At 56.6% G+C, this 12,218-nt stretch overlaps 1 protein-coding gene across 1 annotated transcript; it reads left to right on the forward strand.

Moving 5' to 3' along the window:
* Positions 1–10,946: 10,946 nt before the first annotated feature.
* B0T26DRAFT_652254 (uncharacterized protein) lies at positions 10,947–12,158 on the forward strand (the record flags this gene model as incomplete). Its single annotated transcript, XM_060438353.1, has 2 exons — positions 10,947–11,960; positions 12,006–12,158. 2 exons carry the CDS (start codon positions 10,947–10,949, stop codon positions 12,156–12,158), a joined length of 1,167 nt encoding a protein of 388 aa, XP_060293263.1.
* Between the last annotated feature and the right edge of the window lie 60 nt (positions 12,159–12,218).

Genomic DNA, 12,218 nt, shown 5'->3' on the forward strand with positions numbered 1-12,218 from the left:
ATTCATCCGTTTGCTTTGTTAGCCTTTTCGTCCTGTTCTAGTTTTTTTCGTCTGTCTGTATGTTCTGGGTGGGCGGGATAAGACACAAAAGTAAAAGAGACGGGGGCGGCGCGGTAACCCGTGTCGGCGGCCGTGCCGCGCGCCGTGCCGTGCAATCTTGGCCCATCCGTACTGTAAATGAGTTTTTTTTTAATGATATGACATGCGAAGGAGCACAGCAGCAGTAGTACAGAACAACAAACAACACACAGCACAGCATCGCCGTCAGAGCTTACGAGGCTAACCCAAAGCGGCGGCAGCAGAACCGCGGCGGAGCCTCAGCACCTGGCTCAACCAGCAATCGCGCCCAGCCCTATTCGGTGCACATACATCAGCAGTGAAGCACTGTAGTGGAGGCAGTTTAGGCCTTCCCCAGATTGGGGGCGTCGCGGTGGGATCTAATTCTGGGTGTGCTGCCATGTCATCTCCATCTCCACCTCCAGAATACATGCACATCACCAACAGCAGTGGTAGCGCCGTGGCGGGCGGCGGTACGGGGCACAAGACTCGGACTCCCAAGCGGCGCCGACGAAACCGAGGACTTCCAAGCGGCGAAACCAGCGGCTTTGCCCTCGAATTAAAGATTACCCGCAAGATTGCCCGCTGAGTAGATAGATAATGCCACTCTAAGAAAAGACAGCCAACCCATATCCAGCCGCTAGCCGGTTGGTGAACCAGCCTCCGCCGACAAGGGCGGGACAGGAAATTGTGAGGATATTGATGTGCAACCTTCCATTTTGAACATCTTAGCAGTGTACTACCCCGTATAACTGGGGCACGTACACTTAAATCGCGCTTGCTCCAGCCGAGGCAAAGGTAAACGAGCTTGGATGGCTGGACAGCCTGAGAGCTCGGCAACAACCGGTCGCCGCCGCTGCCGCCGCCGCCATCTTCCCCAGACCCGAACCGAGTGGCTAGGCAAGACAGTGTGAATGAGACAGCGGCTCATGTTTCGAGTTGGAGAGCCTGTACCTACTCATCGAACATTGCGATGCCCCGGGCCGTAGTCTGTATTATTAGCTGCAACCGCTGCTTCAGCGACAGCGACTAGAATACGCGGAGAAGGGAGGGTGGGGGTATCGACGACAAAAGCTTTCCTGGCACAGGACGGTCAGTAAGGCATCTGTCTATTTTCGCTGCGGCGCCGACGACGCTGTCCCGTTCCCCGCCGGCAGTCATTGGCATGGCGTTGTGGAACCGAATTAGTCAGTGGCCGAAGCTTGCAAAGTTGCATCGTCGGAAAATAAAACATTTATCTGGCGTAAAGTGCAGTCGAGCTGGAGCAGTCTCGATTCGACGATGATTGGTGCAGAAAGACGCCAACAGCGCCACCTCGGAGTCCACGGCAAACTTGACGAGTGATGGGACCGAGCAACGCCGGCCGAGTATAGTACTACCTCCACAAGGTAGCCGGATAGCTCTCCGAATAAACGACGCAGGGAATTTTGAAGCATGTCGCGTCCGGGACGTTGAGCTTCCGGAGAAATCAGTTAGCTTCGCCCAGTTACAGCGTGTCTGTGCGCACAAACAGTCTTTTTGGGAACCCGCCCACTGACTGCACTGTTCGATGTTGGAACTTGGCGCTGTGCGACCCTGAAATCTCCCCAATCCAATGCCGCCATTGTCACAGTCGCCAATCGCCCATTCGCCCCAAAAAAAACCCCGTTGCGATCACGCTAAACTGATTTTGCAACGAGATCTGAAATTAGCAACCTACTGTCACCCTGCGGGCCTTCCGCATCCGCGCCCGCGCCTGCGTCTGCGTCTGCGGTAAATCCAGCCAATGGGAGCGAGCGAAGGCGTCGAGTGGTGAAAACCTGGGGAAAACAAAGCTTTTCAAGTGGCGCATCCCAGCCCAACCAACCCCCCCCCCAGCCCCTCCTGTCAGCTGGAGCGCTAAATGGGGAGCGGTAGGCGCGCACCGGCGGTGCCGCAATCTTGCTTGCCGCGGCAAAGAGTAGAGTGCAGACCAAGAGAAGACTGGAAGCCCTATTTCGAGCCAACCCGCTGGGCAAAATCGGGCTGGCCGCCGTTGTCCAGCGTAGGGTAGCAGCCCAATTACCGCTGTCTTTGCTTTGTGGGCAGGGACCAAAGGACCCGAAAGAACCTTGACGTCAAGGGCAACGACCCGCTCTAACCCCCCGTAGGCGGACTGCCGTGCCCGCCTGCCCCAGATGCTTTGGTGGGGATATGGAATTGGGCTGGCTGGCTTCGTGGGCCACCGACGGCCCTTGCGACCTTTCACGGCTGGGCCGTCTTCCGCGGTGTAGCCAGCCTTCCAAATGTCGTCTGGTCTCCACCGCCATATTGGGTTGCGGCCACATCTTACCTCACCCAACCCCGGCGACCTTTAATTGTGCGCCTGGGCGGTACGTACGCTCACTTTGGGCTCAGTGCGGAGACGCGCGGTTGGGGCTGCCGCGATCCTCGAAAGGACCCCCGATTCTGCCGTCATCTTGTATCTTCAAGCGTTGATCTGGCATTTTGAGATAGCCGCCTCAGCCTCAGCCTCTCCAGATCCCAGAGACTTGCTGTAAATCCATCTCCTGTGTACCGAGTATTGCTCTGTTTTACTGGATCGGATGCGTTGAAACAGCGCTCGGCGCGCTGGTCAGCAACGTGGGTTTTTATGGGCCCAACGGGAAGGATTGATTGCCGGGGCCATCAAAAGTGCCAGCATGACTGATGAATTTGCATTTTCTTGCCGGCCGGAGGATCGAGGGAGGGGCGTGGAGGTTGGTGTTTGGGCTCGCGCCGCAGGGCCGGGAATCCTCTCGACCTCTAGCGGGCCACTGCCCACAGTGTGCCCATAGAGGTCATCCCATCTGGCGTTCCAATGGGGCCTGCACTCGACGCCGCCTAGTAAAATGGAGCTCTCTCCATGGCGGCTGACTGAGCGTCTGTAGATGGATCGATTGATTGACCGGCTGGCGATCAGCGCCGACTGGCTCTGTCCACGAAACGGATAAACAGAAAACCAAACCTGCCGCGCGCCTCTCCCCAGGATTCGCGCTACGGAGGAAAAAACGAGCACATCTTGCCGAACATGTGTTGGCTCAAGGTGGTAGTCAATCACTCGCGTCGCATTCGCATCGATCGCGCAGCCCGAAAACAAGATCGCTTCTCATCCAGAATGTGGTGTGCATCTGACTCTGGGGATCCGTTTCGGCCGCAAGTGCTCAATGCCACAAACAAGCCTCTTCCTCGGCCCGGATTGACCGCTGCGAAGGAGAGGGGGAGGGGGTGGTGTTCAAAATTTGAAGTTGCAGTTGCAAAGATGCAAATGCCGGTCTTCAGCGGATCGAGTGTGGCTGGTGTGAGACATGCGTTGAAAGACGGCCCCCACGGAATTTTGGAATCGTCTTTTAGCCTGCGCCCAAGAGGTCTGAGAGAGAGCTCAGGAGAGAGTTGTGGGGGTGCACGCACTGGGGCAAGCTCGACCCAGCAGGACTGCACGTCATTCATAAGCCACGCGGAGAAACCCTGAAGGTAACCTGGCACCACCCCTCCCCCCTTTTCCGCTTCCTCCCGTGTCAAGAACAAAAACAGTGCCATCTGAACAAAAATCCGGGGTAGCAGGACAGGAGAGACGAAGTGGGAGAGGCATAACGACGGGTTTCCATCGCATGAAGGTGCTCAATCCCAGACGAAAATCATTTCATGGACATTGTAGAAAACCAGAAAACCAGATAAAAATAGGCGCGTCAGCAATCAATTTTCCTTAGTTTCTTAAAAGTTATGCGGCTGCTGTCCCAATTCGATATCTGTTATCGGGGGGGCCGATAGATGCGGAACGGACGGAGTTAGGTCGGGTGTTTGGTAGCGCTTCGGACAATTTAAAAGCCCCTGGACCTCGATGGCCTCGGGCTTTACAGAAGTCGAGGTATTCCAAGTTTAGGTGGTGGCAGGAGGGTAAATTGTCAGCACAACCTTCACCAATGCAAGCGAAGCTCGTGCCTACGAACTCAGGACAGAGTAACGGTCCTCCTGTCAATGCCATGTCTGCTGACACAGAGTGTCGGGTGTTGTGCTTGACCAACTTTCAGGCATCATGGACCTCGGGATGTCCACATGGACGAGCGAGGCCTGTGATGGATGCCTAGTAAATGTGTGCTGCAGGTTTTCACCTCAGTGCAAAGTCGTGTGGCCAGGAATGGTAGGCTTGCCCTCCACGGGACTCCAGTCAGCTCAGCCACCGACACCCACTTGTGTGGCATTTGTCAGGCCTGTAGGACCATAGCGACCTCTTTGGTTTGGTAGGGTGTGGGTTCTTCCCGGTTTTTGTTTCGAGACATGCATCGGCCAATTACGGCGCTCGCAGCGCAGCACACGGCGCCCATCTCCGACACCTGGACATGCTGCCCAAACACCCCGATTCGAATTAGTGCCCTGCTTCGGCTGGCTTTTCAGGTTTTTTGCTTCTCCGCTGACGAACCTCGGTGGCCTCCGCTCATTGCCGGCACTCTGTGGAGGGAGATGCGGAGTGCTTCTGTTCATACACCGCCCCTCCCTCTCCGAACTCCGTACCCCATACAGTAGCGTATGTGCCCACACGCTCCAGGTGCCGGCGCCGCCTGTCTTGGGTGGCTCAGCGGCCGAAAGATGCGGCCTGGCCAGCTCAAAGTTCGAGGCAGAGTTCGTATGCCCTGCCGCTCTTGTTGTTTGTTTGCTTGTTTGTTTGGAATACTCGGCGCGACGCGACAGGATCAAGCCGCCCATTACATGCTAATTATCGGTCAGCCATGCAACCTCTAGAGAGGCCAGCTGCGAGACTGAGGAGAAGCTGTGTTGGATTGCTCGTACTGTTATCTATTCAGGCGAGCTTTGACCTGGCATGTCATCTTGGCCAACCGGTCATAGCAAGAACCCCTATCGCAATTCGCAAGACTAGCCTCGGGAGGTGTAACAAATTCGTCGTCAATGTTATCCTGGCAGGGAGAGAAACAGGTGCGCACGCACCGACGATGTACTGGACCATTCGCCAAGACTAACGTAGACGTGACGGGGAAACATGGGGAAGTGCAGACACTTGAAACATGGCGAAGCTGTTCAGATGGTCCGTCGCGAAGAGGCGAAGATGGCCCCGGACACCACATCCGTACTTCAGTACCTTGGCTCAACACGTTTCGCAAATGCCCCAAACAAACACAAATCTGGGAAACGAGTGACAGTTCATGACACTGATCCAGCGCCCCCAAGAGGTACGTGATTGCATCCTCTGGACCGGACTTCGTCGGGTGTAGGTCCTTTGCGCCGCCGGTCAACCTCTCGGTACTTATCTCGTGGCCAGGAGCGGATTGAGCCCCAAAGTCGAGCAAACAGAAATTTCTGCACGCATCAACCCCAATCGGTCTATCTGTAGCCAGACGCAGTGCCATCGTAGCGCATTGGAGGCGCAGGCCCTGCTGGACACCATCCAATCTCGGAATACGGATCACTTACAGAATATCCATAGACTGTGAAACGTATATTCTGTAGCCCCGACTTCATTTTGGCTTACAGGGGCCGAGATACGTATCACATTCCCAGTAGTGCTGTTGAAACAAACGGCAGCCACAGGGGACAGCGTGGGGTGCCATCGGCCTCCCGTCAGATATCTAATGTCCGAGACCGAATCTGATGCGTCGCGGCTGTTGTTTGCGTTCCCGTCCGCATTAACAGCCGAGGCGATGCTTATCGGGACCCGTTGGCTCACCACGAGCATAAGGTTCCAGCGGTGTCTGCCATGCGGAATACTTTGCAATGGGAAATAACTGCAGCTCATGTGGAGATGGAGGAGGCTCTGGACCTGCGATCCAGCGGATTCCCGCAAACGGTGCAACACCCCAAAGACGGCACCTAAGGTGATCGGCACTACTGACTGTGTGTACGGTAGCGGCAGATAGGCGATGTGCTCCGTAGCTGAGCTGCCAAGGCGGAGAGACTCAGCACGACAGTGTCTCCTGAGTACATACGTCTCCTGTCTGCGTCTCCCGAGGCCAATGGAAGGTGAGATCAATCACGATGGCGATGCCACCGTCCACGCCATGCAGTCCCGTGGGGTTTAGGCTCTAGACTCTAGAAACCTCCTACCAACAGAGCTGTAATGACAAGCTGCAGCTAGCCAACCGTCCGTTAGAAAACCTGGGATTCCAACCTCGGCCGCGGTCAATCACCTCTCGCCGAGCCCTTGTTTCGTTTCACACCTGTGCGATTCCCCACGGCGTCGTGTTGAATCTAGGGCTTGGCTTCCTTACCTAAGGAGGGATTTCAGGGGGACAGGGGGGGCCGAAAACGAGGGCCTCCGCGTGGTAAGGGGCGCTGGGACCCCAGAAACGTGCATTGCTGGGTGGGTAACCAGCCCCCCTGCGTCCACCCCCCTGCCTCGCCTGGTGCGGATATGCAAGATTGATTGGATCTGGATAATATTGACAGCAAAAAGGGTCAATCGATTGTCACTCCAGGAGGAGCAACCCTGCAGCGGCAGCAGCAGCAGGAACACGAGAGATCTGCTTTTGGTGCTGGTGCTGATGCCGCCGATCGCCGGGAACGGCTGGCTCTTGCCTGTGGGAGTGAGCAATTTGCAACTTCAAGGCCTGACTCGAGATAGTTAATGGAAGGAAAGGCTTGGAATGGTAAGGCCAAGTGCTGTCCATGTGCAGTATTGTGTGTACGAGCGTGCGTCTTGTTGAAATAAGGTCACCTGCGGATTAGAAATATTGCCGTGCTGGTCTGTTGCATAGCCCGATCTGCCATATATACCTTTATCTATCTACATACCTAACTTGGGTAGTAGAGCTCTAGACTCTAGAGAGAAGCGACTCTAGGGGCCAAGATCCTTGGCATAGAGCAAGTATATCTTTGCGCTTGGATGACTGATGCATCGATGGTGGATGATGGATCATGCGACGGGCCACCTGAGGCGGTCAACAGCAAGACGCCACTTGTCGGCCAAGTTCCGCAACTGTCAAGGTTGCGCCCGGCGGCGAAGTTATCAGCCACGAGAGGCCCTGGCGGCGGAATGTTGTTGTTTTGGCCCATGATAAGGTCAGGTCATCCGCAGGTTCAATTGTTGTTGGGCTAGGTACGCAGGTTGATACGTGGGCGTCAACGGTGTTGGCATGGCGCATGATGTCTGATTGGGCTGGAATGCTCTTTTGCTGTGCTGGACTCTGGGACACGCAGTGTGAGGCCCAAAGTTTGGACCCCTCACTGCCTCCGCTGTGAGGGGTCGTGGCTTCCTGTGAGGCAGACAGTCTGCTAGGTCCGCCCCACTCGACGTTAGCATCCACCGCGCATTTTGGTGACTCAACAAACAGTGCCCCAAATCATCCATCCACTGGCGAGGAGGGAATGAAAGACAAGCAAGCAGCAAAAATCATCGGGACGGAATAGGGGATGGAACATAACGTCCAATCGATAGTTCGTAATCTGCAGTCCGGGCCTGGATTGAATAATTTATTTTCAACGTATCCGTACCGGTAAAGAGCCGGTTTGCACACCTCCTGAAAAGCCCCCTCGATTCCCTTTCTGGGGTTGAGTCTGGCGCAAACCGCTTTCAGCCAAGCACGAACCCCTCGCTTGTTTCAAGTCTGAACGTCGGGCTCACGATCCGCCAATGGCAGCTAGCGGCCGTCGGCTTGCTGGCACTTGGAGATTGGGCCACGGGCTCGCTAACCATTCATCAAAGGGGTTATGCACAGCAGTGTTTATGACATGGGTCGAATGCAAATCCAGAGCCATTCAAATCGCCGTAGCACCAGCCTTCAAAGGGCGGGAAGGCACGGCAAGGCCACCGACAGCAAGCCACGGCCTTCCGCCCGGAGCCACTTGCTAATGACTCGGTCCCGCACGAAGACGCGCAGGGCCAGCTTCTCGGTCTAATCTACGGAGTACCTCTAAGGTATCTACGCATTGGTGGGTCGAGGTCAGGTCAGGTAGGCATTCGAGGGATGGCGGGAGGAGAAAGAAGCAATGCAGCTACCTTACTGCGTAGCTAGTAGAAACCGAATGCAAAGGGCGGCGTTCGACGACCACGTAGAGTCTCCCCCGTTTGCCATCTCATCCGATGATAAAGTTGCGACGTTGTCACCCATCGCATCCCTTCTTGCTGGAATCTGCAATCTGCAATCTCAAGCATTCCAGTCTCGGGAGAATACCATTATTGTAATATCGCGAGCGCAGGCCGGAACTTCCTGACTCGGCAACAGCCTCCCTGCGGTCGACCCTCCGTGCTTCAGTCTATCTCATACAACCCCACAACCCGAGGCCAAGGCGGAGAAAAGGGGTGGTTTTTCTCCTTTACGACATCGACGAGCCCAGTGGACGACGGCCCAGGACGCGAGCAAATTCTATCGACCGCCACGATCCTCACTGTAATTGACGCATTCTGCTCACACAAATCCCGGGCGTTTGCTCTTTTTTATTCTAGTTCTTTCCTTGCTGCCCTGTGCGGTGTGCTGTTTGTACGCAGTGCTGCTGTCCCTTGCCCTAGGTTGGCTCTCGGCCCTGTGCGAAGTAAGTTGCACTCTTTCTTCTCCTCCCTGAAATGGCAGAAAATATATCGAAGCCTGGCACGTTCGCGTGTGTCCCCCTGGGAAAGCATCTCGCACAATCGCAGCAGCCTACAAAACTCGTCCAGGAGCCGCATCCATCGTCGAGCTTGGACAAGCTTGGACGTAGGCAGAAACGCACCCTAGACTAGGCCGCCATTCATCTCTTCCCTATTCTGGCCTTGTACCACGCCGCACAAGGCCGCCCTTCACTCGCAGCTTGGGACGACATTCAGGATTCTGAAAAAGCTCACCGCAAGTCAGCTAGCTAACGATCTTCTCGAAGCCGTTCTTTTTTCCCTCTTTTTCGCGTTAGGCAGCTCGCTCCTCAGGCATCTTGCCCGTCGTATCGCCCAAGCAAGCCTGTAATAGGCCGAGACGGGCCAACGACCTCACGGCAGCTCCATCCTACCCAAGTTCCAGGCCTGCCCTCACACTGACTCGCCTGGGGCCCGCTCGACTCTTTTTTTACCTATTCGCCCGCCTGACAGCAGCCAACCCCGCTTCGCCTCCCAGCTGCCGCTGCGACTGGAGACGCCAGCACGAATCATCCCCCGCTGACAAGTCGCACTGGGCGACTGCTCGAACACGCTTCGCAGGGCGCTCCACGTACCAGTCCCCGACCGCCATTTGTTTTTGGCGCGCGACTGCCCCTACCCAAGCTTCAGGGTGACCATCCAACCTAGCCACCCTTACCGCGAGCGTGCATCTTGGGACGACATTTCACCCATATTAATCCCGCCGGAGCCCTCGAGGCCCGGATCTAAAATAACAGGCGCAGTACTTGGACTTGCACCACCATCCAGCCTCAAGCACCAGGTTTAGTGCTTGCTTGCTGCGTTGCTTGTCCTTCCCTCTCTACCTTATCACCTTCCATACAAGTTCCGCTGGCTCGGAATTTCCCGCTTGAGCACCGCGATCGCATCCTCCCCTACTACCTAATACGGACGGCATTGTCTCGGCATCGTCGACCGACCACCGACTTGAGAAGGTGCCCGAACTGAGGAGCTATAGATCGACTGTACTGACTCCAAGGGGCTTGTGATCGCGGATTGGCCTCTGCGACGCTACTTCACACTTCCCCATCTTGGACAAGAAGGGTAGCGCCAAGTTTAGCAGCACCGCATCTCGGCGCTCTGACTCGCATCTCTTCTACCTCGACACAAGGTCCTACACTTACTTGTACGGGGTTGTCTGTCTCGTCGATTCCCTTATTATTTGACTGGTGCCAGTGCCGCGTCAGTCTCCCCTCACGAAACCAGCAAAACTCCCCACCACCCGAAACAACAGCGGACCCGAGGACAGATTTGCTTCGTGATCTTCTCGCCTGCTGCCCTCCGCCACATTTGTTCCTCCGACTCTCCGTCGTCGGCATCAACTTCGGTAATCCTGTGACCCACCTCCGGGATCGCCACTGGATTTCACGCCTGAATTTGGGATTTGCCCTGCCAATCTACACGAGCTGCATTACGCCTGCCACTCGGCGCCACTGTCAGAACCGACGCCGCCAGAGATCTCGTCGAGTCAAACTGCATTTTGCTGCGCATCCCGCAGTCTTTTGTGTTTCCGAGGCATTTGCATTCGGAGCGGAAAATCCGCCCAAACACCCCGGTCGGAGTTGGCCGTCCAGTGTGATCGAGGCTCCCTCACGGCTGATTGGCACAGCGGATCTTGTCTCGCCTCCTGCCACTGCCAACCCTGCCTGCATTCCAGCCAGACTAGCCACGCCTGGAACCCGCTGATCCCTGATCATTCCCCCCAATCCCCGACCGACCGACACAGTGGGCCGCTATCCACCCCCCCGTCCCCGCACCCCTGTCCGCCTGGTCGTGGAACGCCTACGCTCAGCCTCGTGGACTTGCACGTCACCTTCTGACGAAAAGCCACTGAGACACGCAGCCATCATCGGCAACCCGTGCACCCCACCCAGAAGCCTCCCAGAGCAGCCCACGCTGCAGCCCCTGGCGCTCTTGCAGCCCTTTTCTCAACCTTGCCCAGCCCGCCAATCCCGTATACCCGGCCACGCTTACCTAGGCCTAATTACTACTCTACAAACTTACCCCAACATTTTCACATGAGCTTCGCCGCACGTCAACTCGTGTAAGTAAGCCACAGCGCAGCACATCAGTCCCACCACCCACTACTTGATATATTACCTCGGCGGCGCACAATCCTTCACTGGCGCGTCTCTTCTCGAACTCTTTTCGACAGTTTCGCAGTCCAGCTTTCGCCTTCTCCCGGAAGAGCAGGTGCCTTATAACGGTCGTGGTCTCGCACCTAAAGTTTTTATTAAACTTTCGCCGACCGACGCACACGCAAGTGCGCATACACGCACAACAACAGCACCCCCACATCCCCTCCGCAATGGACGCAACGATGAGCACAACAAGGGACGCAACAATATCAGGCCTCCTAGTGGATGAGCGCACTGACTACTACTCCTCGGCCCCGGTCAAGATAATACCGGACCTCTCAGAGGATGAGCTCAACGCCGCAGCCCTCGAGGTTTTCGTCTACAAGGCCGTCGACCAGCGCATGATCCGGTACCTTGCCGATGCGGCCTTCAACGTCATCCAGTGCGACCCGAGCATGATGCCGCCGCCCCCGACGACCGACCTGAGGTCAAGAGTCGCCTCCCCGCCGCAGACCCCCCCGCCGCGAGCAGTTCGGTCCGAAGACGGCGGCCTGCCCTCCCTCCAAGAGTTCATCACTCAACTCGTCATCTCGTCTAACGTGCAGGTGCCGACTCTCATGTCGACGCTTGTTTACCTCAACCGCCTCAAGTCGCGGTTGCAGCCCATGGCCAAGGGCCTGAGGTGCACCACACACCGCATCTTCCTGGCATCTCTGATCCTCGCCGCCAAGTACCTAAACGACAGCAGCCCCAAGAACAAGCACTGGGCAAGCTACAGCAACATCCACACGAGCGCCTATAGCTTCGGCTTCACCCGCACCGAGGTCAACCTGATGGAGAAGCAGCTGTTGTTCCTGCTGGACTGGGACCTGCGCATCAGCGAGGAGGACCTGTACCGCGAACTGGACCACTTCCTGTCGCCTCTTCGCAACGAGATTAGGACTCGCAACGCCCGTCGTGCCGAGAAGATCCAGCGCCAGCTGGATGAGGAGGCCTGGATCGCGGTGGCCAAGAACTCTGCCGCCAGCTCTTACATCTCTCCTCCTTCGTCGCGAGACACCTCCCGCTCGCGCAGCAACTCGGACCGCGACGTCTCGCCTCCTGGTCTCTACAGCAGCAGCTCCTCATACGCCGGATCAACCACGAGCCGCGCAACCACGCCCGACGACCTCGACTCGGAGCCGCATCCGTACATCTACAACTGCCCCGAGGAGTTGTACGACCCGCCGGTTGAGGTCATCATGGATCGGCCATCCGTCCCCGAAAAGGACTCGATCTATGCGGGCGGTAAGCTCCAAAAGACGACCAGCGGCAAGCAGCTTCTGCCTTACGAGATCAGCGCCGAGGAGATGCGCAGCCTCGAGGATGGCAGTCGTGTCACCGTCAAGCGCATGCGAGGCATGCTTGGACGCGTTTTTGGAAATAATGGGTCCGCGGCTGTTGTGGGACGATAAGGTGACGCGCACAGGGATGTGGTTCATTCACGACACGAGACATGACTTTGCATTTCAGCA

Source organism: Lasiosphaeria miniovina, assembly GCF_030549165.1.
Source record: "Lasiosphaeria miniovina strain SMH2392-1A chromosome Unknown B0T26scaffold_6, whole genome shotgun sequence".
In the NCBI taxonomy this organism is placed as follows: domain Eukaryota; kingdom Fungi; phylum Ascomycota; class Sordariomycetes; order Sordariales; family Lasiosphaeriaceae; genus Lasiosphaeria; species Lasiosphaeria miniovina.